The following is a 12,851-nucleotide window of genomic DNA, read 5'->3' as shown; positions in this document are numbered from 1 at the left end:
CTATTACCTTCAGATGTCCGAGTTATTCTGCTGTTTTTAGGTTTATCTTCTGGTGATCTCTGAACTTCGGGCATGTCCGAGTGGTTCTCCTGGGTTATAAGTTTACTCGAACCTCTACTGTGCTATGTAAACATAAAATTGTGTGACATTTGTTAGTCAAGAGAAGAAAAAAAAAAGAATCAATGCAATGGCTAATCCCCCTTCCCCTATCCCCACTCCCACCATAACTTATTATTGTTATAGTTGTTGTTCTTTTGGTGTGTCGATCTCCCCCTATCCTCACTACCACCATAACTTATTATTGTTTTAGTTGTTGTTCTTTTGGTGTGTCGATCTTTCCCTATCCCCACTCCCACCATAACTTATTATTGTTATAGTTGTTGTTCTTTTGGTGTGTCGATCTCCCCCTATCCCCACTCTCACCATAACTTATTATCGTTATAGTTGTTGTTCTTTTGGAGTGTCGATCTCCCCCTATCCCCACTCCCACCATAACTTATTATTGTTATTGTTCTTTTGGTGTGTCGATCTCCCCCTATCCCCACTCTCACCATAACTTATTATAGTTATAGTTGTTGTTCTTTTGGTGTTTTGATCTCTCCCTATCCCCACTCCCACCATAACTTATTATTGTTATTGTTCTTTTGGTGTGTCGATCAACTCCTATCCCCATTCCCACCATAACTTATTATTGTTATAGTTGTTGTTCTTTTGGTGTGTCGATCTCCCCCTATCCCTACTCCCACCATAACTTATTATTGTTATAGTTGTTGTTCTTTTAGTGTGTCGATCTCCCCCTATCCCCACTCTCACCATAACTTATTATTGTTATAGTTGTTGTTCTTTTGGTGTTTTGATCTCTCCCTATCCCCACTCCCACCACAAGTTACTATTGTTATAGTTGTTGTTCTTTTGGTGTGTCGATCTCCCCCTATCCCCACTCCCACCATAACTTATTATTGTTTTAGTTGTTGTTCTTTTGGTGTGTCGATCTTTCCCTATACCCACTCTCACCATAACTTATTATTGTTATAGTTGCTGTTCTTTTGGTGTTTTGATCTCTCCCTATCCCCACTCCCACCACAACTTACTATTGTTATAGTTGTTGTTCTTTTGGTGTGCCGATCTCCCAATATCCCCACTCTCACCATAACTTATTATTGTTATAGTTGTTGTTCTTTTGGTGTGTCGATCTCTCCCTATCCCCACTCCCACCATAACTTATTATTGTTATAGTTGTTGTTCTTTTGGTGTGTCGATCTCCCCCTATCCCCACTCCCACCATAACTTATTATTGTTATAGTTGTTCTTTTGGTGTGTCGATCTTTCCCTATCCCCACTCCCACCATAACTTATTATTGTTATAGTTGTTGTTCTTTTGGTGTATCGATCTCCCCCTATCCCCACTCCCACCATAACTTATTATTGTTATAGTTGTTGTTCTTTTGGTGTGTCGATCTCTCCCTATCCCCACTCCCACCATAACTTATTATTGTTATAGTTGTTGTTCTTTTGGTGTGTCGATCTCCCCCTATCCCCACTCTCACCATAACTTATTATTGTTATAGTTGTTGTTCTTTTGGTGTTTTGATCTCTCCCTATCCCCACTCCCACCACAAGTTACTATTGTTATAGTTGTTGTTCTTTTGGTGTGTCGATCTCCCCCTATCCCCACTCCCACCATAACTTATTATTGTTATAGTTGTTGTTCTTTTGGTGTTTTGATCTCTCCCTATCCCCACTCCCACCATAACTTATTATTGTTATAGTTGTTGTTCTTTTGGTGTGTCGATCTCCCCCTATCCCTACTCTCACCATAACTTATTATTGTTATAGTTGTTGTTCTTTTGGTGTGCCGATAAATATGGTGTATTTATATGTGTGTATTTTGTGGATGTGTTTTCGTTTGCACACACACAAAAATTTTATATTTTTGAGATGGTACCTTTGACCTTAATCTTTAACTCCAAAATAAATAACATTCTTCCTCGTCTCCAGTGTATGTAAGTAACATGTGCAGTTTGATTAGACTGTTATTTCGAACTCTATTAACTGTCTGGTAACCAAATTTATATTTTTTAAAATATTTCCCTTGACCTCATGACCCCAAATTCTAAAATGTCTTTCCCACTCCCAAAAGATGTGCCCTGCGAATTTTGATTCCAATCTGCTGTTTAATGTGTTTTCGTTAGTTGTACTCAACAACAAAATATTCAAACATTAATAAACATATTGCTGTTTGTTGTTTATGTTTGGTATTAAGCACAAAGCTACAGCAAGGGCTATTTGTGCTTTGCCCCTTACGGGTACTGAAACCCGTTTTCTAGCAGTATAAATTCGCTGATATACAGCTATGCCATGGGGGGCGGGTTGTAAATATATATAGTGTACCCAAACTCAGCAATATTTTTTTACTTTTTTTTCCAGAATAAATCGTGTTATTTACAAAACATGACTACAAACGTGTTTTGCTTACTTAGGATTTAAAAGTGTTTATAACAAGTTTCCTTACGTCATCCACTTTAAAATATGTATGATTACGTTGCTTACTCTGATAGTAGGTTTGTATGACTTGACGTTAGCGACATCTTCTGGTCGGATTTCTGTACCACCTGAGGTCAATGTCGGGCTCTCTTTTCGTGATTGCCAACGAGTAGTTTCACTATTAGCAACTGTTAATTAGTAGTTTCTTGTAAGAAAACTGTAAACTCACAGTAAAAAATAATAATAATATATTTAAAAATAAACAGTCCATACGTTATTTTTCAGTGTAAGGAAATATCGTTAGTTATTAGTAATTTAATTAAAAGCTGTAGAACACTGGAGATAATTTGATAAAAAGTATTTATATGAAATGTCGATAATAGTTATTTATTATATTTTTATGGTTTTGACGTACTTGTTTAATTTTTTGATAAATTTTAACTCGTTTGATAGAAGTGAAATTCAAAACTTCAGAATAAAATATATGATCGCCATCTGGTGATAACATTTAAACTTACGAACTGTGAAAGCGTTGAGAAAGACTGAATAGACAGAAGAAACATAAAGACAGAATGAGGAAAAGAAGGTATAAGGTTATTACTCAAATTTCCATGTAAGGTAATTCTTACTGAGAGTTTTGGTTTCATTTTCCTTAGAGGATGAGGGAGAAAGGTCCTGGATGAACGCAGAAGACGATTTAGAACGTTTTCCATAATATTCGGTTTGTTCATCATTATCCCCTTTCGGACGTCTTTGTTTCGCTCTTTCCTGCGGCGACGAAAACGAACATTTTATTAATATTGTATAATAGATTAACTGAAACTAAGTACTCACTTTGTGTCACATTCTCTCTGAAATACAGAGTGACGCACGACACAAAAGTAATTTGACTTTGGACCTTGAAAATCACTCGCTGAGAGAACGTACTCAAAGATTAGAGTGGATTTGCGTTTCCGTAGTCCGTATCCTGTTACCTCACCAAAAAGTGCGCGCCACATTTTAGAGAAGTTGGTATGTGATAAGTGTGACAATGAAATCCCACTATTTAGTCGGACAAGAGTAGATGAACAGTTGGCGGTGGGCGCTGTTGAATACTTATCTTTCCATTAGTGTATCAGTTCAAAGTTAAGGATAACTAGAGCAAATAACCTATGAAAAACTTTGAGCGAATATTCTAAAACAAACTGGAAGAATTTGTGTTTTAAAATTTATGCGCAAAGTTAAACAAGGGTTATAAACGAATCGCTGTGTATAATTTTAAATAAGAGTAGAACAAAGACAGCTAGTCAATAGCAACTACTGCTAACGACTGACTAAAATTTAAATGTGACTGTCATATAACTCCTAAAGTTTATTGTAATGACAGGACACGAACCTTCGCCATTCACAGTCATGGTATGCTGAAAACCAGGCTGTTTGCAAATCTCAAAATTTACATATAACCTGAGCATATAACCAGGCTATATTTTAGTACTTCAATGTTTCATTCAGTAGAGAGAGAGTGTTTTTATATAATGTAATAATCTTGTATATTTTAGAAGTTCCGTAAAGTTAAAGCATCTGTAGAGCTCTCGTACGTTAAAATTAATTAATGAATTCCTTGTCAGTTTTAAGCAATTTCAGTGAGCTAGACAGTGAGGGTGAGTAAGTCTGTTTGTTAGGAGTCGTGTTAGTAAGTTTGGTAGCCAGTTTACAAATTCAGCGTACTTTCGGAATTTCTTTTGAAACACTGTTTGTGAAGTCAGTCAGGCCTGGGCCTGGCATGGCCTAGCGCGTTAAGGCGTGCGCTTCGTAATCTGAGGGTCGCGGGTTCGCGCCCGAGGCGTGCCAAACATGCTCGCCCTCCCAGCCGTGGGGGCGTTATAATGCGACGGTCAATCCCACTATTCGGCTAGCACAGATAGCCCTCGAGTAGCTTTGTGCGAAATTCCAAAAACAAAACAGTCAGGCCTATTAGTGAACGTAGCACGTGGCCCGTATAAAGCATTATTCAAGAAATAGATCCTTTCGTTTTTTATTAAATTAAGAAAAAATCAGCGAATTTAAAGTTTTCGAATGATCCATAACAAAAAAAAAGTCATTCGGCCCATAATGTATTTGTAGTTTTATTTTCACTTCAGAGTTTTTGTTAATACCATTTTAATAATAACGAAAAGTTAGTGATCGTGAGATAAGCTATAATTAAGTGAATAAATTATACGTCAGACGTTAACAGCAGCGGGTTTATTACTGGAAAATACTTGTGCTTCTTATTGTGAGTCATTCATTATTCGATGTCGATAAATCTTATCTGTCAAATAAATAACGCTAGTTGGTTTAGTGTACATATGACACAACAGATTCTAAGGGAATGTTGTTTGTACGAATTTATACCTTAAACTTCCTCTTATAAAATCAATCAATCAAGGTGATATGTCCGCCATGTTGAAAAGAAAATGCCGTAGGTTTCCCCGCCCATTGATCACAAAATTATTGTTTTCTTATAGCAAAGCCACATCGGGCTATCTACAGAGCCCACCGCGGGGAATCGAACCCTGATTTTAGCGTTGTAAATCCGGAGACTTACCGCTGTATTAGCGGGGGTTGACAGAATTAATAGCGATAAATAATTGAAGCGAAAGTGAAATTTTAATAAAAAATTATGTGAAAGAAAGTTCTTGTGTAAATAAATAGAGGACCACATCAATAACATAACTATATTTTGTTCGTTTTATTTTCTTAGAGAGATGATTACGCGATGTTAGAAGTAACCTAATTTAAATCAAACCTAAAATTACAAAATGTATTGTAAACTATCCGCTGTATCCGTCCCCTGAACGAAGTTATGTAAACTTATAATAATTGAAAGGTTATTAGGACACGAAAAAGTTGCTTCCCTTGCATATAATTGTAAAGAAAAAAACACATAAAAACTGCAAAAAACAAAATGTGAAACTACAACTTGTCATGTATCTCCACACGAACCCAAGAAATCTTCAGGTCAAATTTGGTAAAGATCCATCAAGAAATAATGGTGAAAAACATCTACACAAACAGTAAAACTAGAAATGTGTATATATCTTCTCATAGGACTAATGAACCTCTATCCAGTAAAGTGTTACATTAACATACAACAGACAGTACTATTATATTTATATAGATACAAAAAATTAGTTGTGGTTTGTACTGGACATAAATACAACCAATAGTACTATTGTATTTATATAGATACCAAAACTAGTTGGAATTTGTACTAACCATACAACCAACAGTGCTGTTGTATTTATATAGATACAAAAACTAGTTTTGGTTTGTACTGGACATACAACCAACAGTACTATTACATTTATATAGATACAAAAACTAGTTGTGGTTTGTACTGGACATACAACCAACAGTACTATTATATTCATATAGATACAGAAACTAGTTGTGGTTTGTACTAACTGATGCTGCTTCGTTTATTGTACAGCTTCATAACTAACTAAATTATTATTTTGTACGTTCTGAAACCCCTCGGTTCACAAACATAATTTTGATTTCGCAACTCACATGTAACATTACCTGTTCCTTGTCGAAATCTACATTCCAATCACTAACTGTGCCTGTAAACAAAAAATTGGCTCTGAGCCAAGTGATGAACCCTCCCATAACGTATTCACTAAACCGATGCGTTTCAGGTACAAGGGTCAAGACTATTTCCTCGTTGAAACCTCTGATTGGTTAATTGTTTAAACAGCCATTCTGTTATGGAAAAGAAAGACCTTTACGTTCTATCGTGTTGAGCTAAGTACAAGAACGTTTAGAAGGTAAAAACTGAACCTCCCACCAGGTGAACTTGTGAAATAATAAAGTTTGGTGAGAATATTTGGAACTTAGTATTATTAAAAATAAACAAAACAGGTTAAATTATTAGAAATAGAAAACAAACAAATTAAATTATTAAAAATAGAAAAACAAAACAGGTTAAATTATTAGAAATAGAAAACAAACAAATTAAATTATTAGAAATAGAAAAACAAAACAGGTTAAATTATTAGAAATAGAAAAACAAACAGGTTAAATTGTTAAAAATAGTAACAAGTTAAATTGTTAAAAATAGAAAAACAAACAGGTTAAATTGTTAAAAATAGAAAAACAAACAGGTTAAATTGTTAAAAAAAGAAAAACAAACAGGTTAAATTATTAGAAATAGAAAAAAAACAAATTAAATTATTAGAAATAGAAAAAGAAACAAATTAAATTATTAGAAATAGAAAAACAAACAGGTTAAATTATTAGAAATAGAAAAACAAAACAGGTTAAATTATTAGAAATAGAAAAACAAACAGGTTAAATTGTTAAAAATAGTAACAGGTTAAATTGTTAAAAATAGAAAAACAAACAGGTTAAATTGTTAAAAATAGAAAAACAAACAGGTTAAATTATTAGAAATAGAAAAAGAAACAAATTAAATTATTAGAAATAGAAAAAGAAACAAATTAAATTATTAGAAATAGAAAAAGAAACAAATTAAATTATTAGAAATAGAAAAACAAACAGGTTAAATTATTAGAAATAGAAAAAGAAACAAGTTAACATATTAGAAATAGAAAAACAAACAGGTTAAATTGTTAAAAATAGAAAAACAAACAGGTTAAATTGTTAAAAATAGAAAAACAGCACAGGTTAAATTATTAAAAATAGAAAACAAAACAGGTCAAATTATAACAAGTAGAAAACAACACAGGTTAAATTATTAAAAATAGAAAAACAAACACTTTAAATTATTAAAAGCAGAAAACAAAACAGATTAAATCATTAAAGAAAGAAACAGTTTTTCGTCGAGTTAGATTTTTAGGCCTGTTCCGTGTATGCACGCCCAAACATGCATACGTACATAATATTACAGATGCTCATGAATTAAAATAAAATATCCTCCTGACATTTGAAAATATTAGTTTAAAACATTGTATAAGTTCGTGGTCCATTCAAAGGTTTATTCGTGTAAACCGAATAAATATTGTCTCAAATCGTAACAGTAATGTAATAAAATAAGTGTGTTTGTTTGTTGCTACAGAATGGGATCACTATGTTATGAACACCAGAGATATCAAACCCCGAATCTTAGTTTATGATTTCTGACATACCACTGAGCCAGTGGAAGGAAAATTTTTAATCAACTTACAAAAGCAGTTTCTTACGAAAACCAAAACTGTTTCAGGGGGGAAGGGGTTGCGTTTATTATATGTTTGCAATAGTTACTTTACCAATATCAACAGAGAAATTTGAAACATGTAAAATTTTCTATTTGGTTAAAACCCAAATTTTTTTACCATTTTTCTTTTTCATTGCAACTATAATATGATCTCACACTACAACTCTTTCGAATCTAAGTATTAGTTTGTTTGTTTTGAATTTCCTGCAAAGCTACAGAAAGGCTATCTGTGCTAACCGTCTCTAATTTAGTAGTGTAAAACTAGAGGGAAGGTAGCTGGTCATCACCATCAACTCTTGAGCTGCTCCTTTACTAACGAATTGTGGAATTGACCGACATTTATAACGACCTCATGGCCGAAAGGGAGAACAGATTGCAAATCGAGCGCTCAAACCTCCTGGCGGTACAAGGTCAGAAAACAATATCTGTGTCCCCCTCCAGTGGCAGAGCGGTATGTCTGCGGACTTACAATACCTGAAACCGAGTTTCGATACCCATGGTTGGCCATTGTGCAGCTTTGTGCTTAACTACAAACAAACATATAAAATATCTGTGCAATATTTAACGTGTTCAAAAAATTAAAAGTTTCTTGGGATTATATACTCTTCTATCATGGTTAGAGTCGTGTATACAAAACCAAAATATAGATGGCGACTCGTTATATTCTTTTACTGGTACACGTTATTTTGGTAAAGTTGTTTTCAATTTTAAATCAATATGCAAGATTGTTTCATTATGTTTTTTGGTAATTAGATAAGTAAAAAAAACAGAGAAAGAAAATGGAGAACAGTCAGAAATATAAAAAGAATATTTGAAACATTTGGTTTAGGTCTTATGAAAACCCTTAATCAGCAACATAAACATTCGATCCATTGCATAGTTTTCTGTTACTAATGGAGATTTAAAAATAAGTACACGGATAGATTTATTCTCGTGATCCAAGTACTAATGCAGGGTGTTAAAAATGATCGTATAAGACGAACTCATGATATGAAACTGAATTTTGTGTTTTTTCGGTTAAAGATGACCGAAAAATTTCTACAAAATTAATAATCTTACATATACAAGGAAGTACAAATATTACTGTACAACACTTGGTTTAATTGACAAAAGGATACAATTACAACCAGTACGTAATATACTATTAAACTTGTCTGAGTAGGAAACGGTGCCATCCATTGGTTAATAACCTTACAAATTCGAATAGTTTTATAAAATGTTTTTTTTTATTGTCGTTGTTGTTTTTTTAGGTAACAAATGTCGTGACTGAAGGAATGTACAAGTATTGGTGGATGTAATGTTTTTATTCATTTACAAAAATTAAAATATTCTAGGTCCTGACCTACAAACGACAAAATATTAACCTTTTATATCGTACCGCCTTTCCTTAGTGTTGTAATAACAGTGTAAGGTAAGTACTGGTGAAAGAAATGTATGTAGGGTGGAGCCCTTGGAAACCAATAAGTTACAGACACACCAAGAACAGTAATTATTTTTCAGAAAACACGTGCTTCACGTTTTAACAATTTTCTCACTCTACTTTCAAGCCTAGCGGATTCCATTGTAGGTTATTGTTGTGTTCACGTGATGTTACCACACCTGCACGTGATATTCATTTCCAACACAAAGTCATGGTATACACCTGTCAAAACAATTAGGTATGCTTATATATATACATACACATAGTAGGAAGTTTGGTATTAAAATGATTTGATTCGCTTGTTTTATGCTGCCAAAAGTTTCTTTTGTTTGTTTTTTTTCACCCACAAATGCATGCGGCTCATCTTTAGAGTGGAACTAATTCACACGGGAATTGTTTTTGATTCATCAAAATGTTGTTAAGAGTTTATAACTCCATTCCCTATCATCTCTGGTCTGTTCTTTCCTAATGGAATGTAAAAGAAATTGAACAAATGGTACACGACATGAAATTAGAATACGGGGAAAGAAGCTAAGTTCCCCCAGAGTGATAAAAGAATTGGACAGATGTTAAATTTCCCCTGAGTAATAAAGAAATTGAACGGATGCTAAGTTCCCCACGAGTATTAAGGAACTGAATACAGTCATGTGAAAAAGTTAGGACACCCTATGAAAGCCTGTGTACTTTTGTAACATTTTTGGATATATAGATATTTAATCTCAATTTCAGCAATACTGAGAGATTATAGGAATATAACTGAACAATTAAAGCTGAAGAAAACACTTTTCAAAATCTTCTGTAAATGTAATTCTACACAAATGCATATTCTGAGGAAAAAGTTAGAACACCCTACCCCCTAATAGCTAGTGTTACCCCCTTTGGCTGAAATAACTGCACTGAGACGCTTCTTGTAGCGATTTACCAGTCTCTGACATCGGTCTAAAGAAAGTTTCCCCACTCCTCAATGCAGAATTATTTCAGCTGTGAGATGTTTGAGGGATTTCTTGCATGTACAGCCCGTTTCAAGTCACCCCACAGCATCTCAATGGGATTAAGATCTGGGCTTTGACTAGGCCATTCCAGGACTCTCCATTTCTTAGTTTTCAGCCAGTCTTTGGTGGATTTACTGGTATGTTTTGAGTCATTGTCGTGTTGCAGGGTCCAGTTCCGCTTCCGCTTTAATTTTCGTACACATGGTCTCACATGATCCTCAAGCACCCTCTGATACACAGTAGAATTCATGGTGGATTCTATGATTGTGAGCTTTCCAGGTCCTGCTGCAGCAAAGCAGCCCCAAACCATGACACTTCCACCCCCATGCTTCACAGTTGGTATGAGGTTCTTTTCCTCATGAAATACAATAAACACACACACATACACACCTGCTTTAGAATTGGAAATGAACAAAATATTTAAACTGAGTTAATGTTATATTTTCAAAAACCAAAGACAGATTGAATAGAATTGTTTGTTTTAAATTTCGCGGAAAGCTACACGAGGGCTAGCTGAGTTAGCTGCCCCTAATTTTGAAGTGATAGATTAGAGGAAAGGGAACTTGTCATCACCATCCACCGCCAACTCTTGGGCTACTCTTTTACCAATGAATAGTGGGATTGACCGAAACATTATAATTCCCCTACGGCTGAAAGGACTAGCATGTTTGGTGGGACTGAGATTCGAACCCATGACGCTCAGATAATGTAAAGTCGAGTGCCTTTACCACCTGGCCATGCCGGGCCCGACTGAATATAACTTAATTTCTTGTTGTTAAGATACAATTCACAATAAAGTGAGCGAAGTACAATATTAACAAAGACTGATATTATATAAATATTGCTTTAAAAAAGACAAACTTATTTGTGACCGAAAAATAAAAATGTACGTCAGTCATTCATTTATTACTGATAGTCCCTTAAAATAAGTTATGTTTTTTATAAAATTAAGTTAAACAGAAAATATTTTATTCTAAAGTAAAATACGCATAATTTCAATGTTTAAGATAAATAGAAAAACTAAAAAGATTTCAATTGGTTCAACGAACGTCTTTAAAGAGTCACCTTTACGAGGTACCACTCCACTACAATTATCATTTTAAGATGATAGAGTTGAAATTGTGACAATTTTGTAATTACTTAAACAAACAGGCAGCATCAATGTTCATCTTGCCTCACGCTTTAATCTTTTTAATCTATAAACTACATTAAATCATATGTGTAAGTCAAGCCTTACCTCCCATCTATGCCTATCGAAGTGTGTGGAAGTATTAATCACGTGATCTCCTGAGAGTAACCTGTCCAGTGGTGAGGTGCCCTGACAATAAAAGTAAAAGTTATTGTCGAAGATGTGGTCATTTTCAGTAAGAACAAGACAGAGCAACTCTAAGTTTAATATAGAGATAGAAAATTACCAACGAGTTGTTTGTTTGTAATCAAAAACTTAAAGTTTAATATTTTCCTCAAAATCCATACCAGCGCAAAGCGCAAATGTCTTTCTCTGTTCCTTATTCACGGCCATATCTTTTAAGCTATAAACTCAAAACTCAAGATACAGATACGATTTTGTAAAGGAAGTAACATACTCTATATGGCCGCAAATTTAGGTCAAAGTGACCAATATAGCAATTTTTGCCAAACAGAAACACTAATTGGTCTCAAATTGAAAAGGTCGGATTAATGTGTTATCAGAAGAGCTATTATTTACGTTTTTTCTTCTCTGTGTGAGGACTTTTCCTAATCATTCTATCCATTATCAAAACTGTTCGAAAACTTCATGTAGTTTTCATTTGCTTTGCTGCTTCTTCTTTCTCTCTTTCTTCTACACGTACATACCTACTCTCTAACTCCTCTTAACTGAAAATGGCTGTTGTGTTTTTTCTCTTAAACGTGGTTTACACTCCCTCAACTAATCAACTTTGTTTCAACCAAATCTTTTGGTTTGCTTGCGTGTACTCGCAAGAACCAGCTATACGATGACTTTACAAAAATGTCTGAAATCGACAATTTTTCATTTACGTTTTATGTTGTGTTGCAACTAGAAGATAATAAATCAATTCCTCTTTAAATGGAACGATAACAAAATCAGAATACGTTGCAAGTGACACTCGACCACACAGCGGAAATAAGGATCTCCAAAGGTATGAAATTTAGTTTTGGAATCTTTAAAAGTCATGCAAGGTACAAGCAAGAACTCATGCGGCGTACCCGGTTTTGCTTCAATCAAAATAGCTTTAGCAAATTTTTAGGTTGTTTTTTTCGGACATTGTTATTTTCATTGATCTTAATTCAGAGATTTTGCTAGGTAAATCGAAATTAATATGGTTGATTTAATCAAAATAACTCAGAATATTTAAGGTAACTTTCATCCGGACAACGCCAAATACTCTGCTAGTGAAACATAAACATACCAGTGGAGCAGTGACGATAAAAACAAAGAAACGGAAATTACAGCACTAAGGAAAAAATCAACAACTATTTTACTGAGAAAATAGAAATAAGTAAAAAACAACAACGGTGTTTAAGAGAAGGTTTAGACAGACGAAATGATAGCTGTTGTTAATAGTGCAAACTCTGAACGACACTTCGAGCTGCACTAGTTCACAGCCCCTAATTATGAAGAACAGGAAACATAGTACTTCACATCACCCACTGCTAACTCTGGGAATAATCTGACCAAACAGTTACGATTTGACCATCATTTTTATACACATAAAGATACAGTGACGATATGAAGAGAAAAATAAACAATAACTATTGTAGAATATTTTATTGTTGT

The 12,851-nt window shown here is 34.1% G+C and overlaps 1 protein-coding gene across 1 annotated transcript in view; it reads right to left on the bottom strand.

Annotated features, from left to right (window-relative positions):
* Nucleotides 1-12,851, bottom strand: part of LOC143251752 (uncharacterized) — a 55,557-nt gene that overhangs the window by 36,986 nt on the left and 5,720 nt on the right. The window contains exons 3-6 of the mRNA XM_076502997.1: nucleotides 11,310-11,390; nucleotides 3,114-3,252; nucleotides 2,551-2,672; nucleotides 8-122 (exon numbers count right to left, since the gene is read on the bottom strand). Of these exons, the coding sequence (XP_076359112.1) occupies nucleotides 8-122; nucleotides 2,551-2,672; nucleotides 3,114-3,252; nucleotides 11,310-11,390 (457 nt within the window). The remainder of the gene's footprint in view (nucleotides 1-7; nucleotides 123-2,550; nucleotides 2,673-3,113; nucleotides 3,253-11,309; nucleotides 11,391-12,851) is intronic.

The sequence above is a fragment of the Tachypleus tridentatus genome, chromosome 6, assembly GCF_004210375.1.
Source record: "Tachypleus tridentatus isolate NWPU-2018 chromosome 6, ASM421037v1, whole genome shotgun sequence".
Classification (NCBI taxonomy): Eukaryota; Metazoa; Arthropoda; class Merostomata; order Xiphosura; family Limulidae; genus Tachypleus; species Tachypleus tridentatus.
This window is presented reverse-complemented; position numbering and strand designations above follow the sequence as displayed.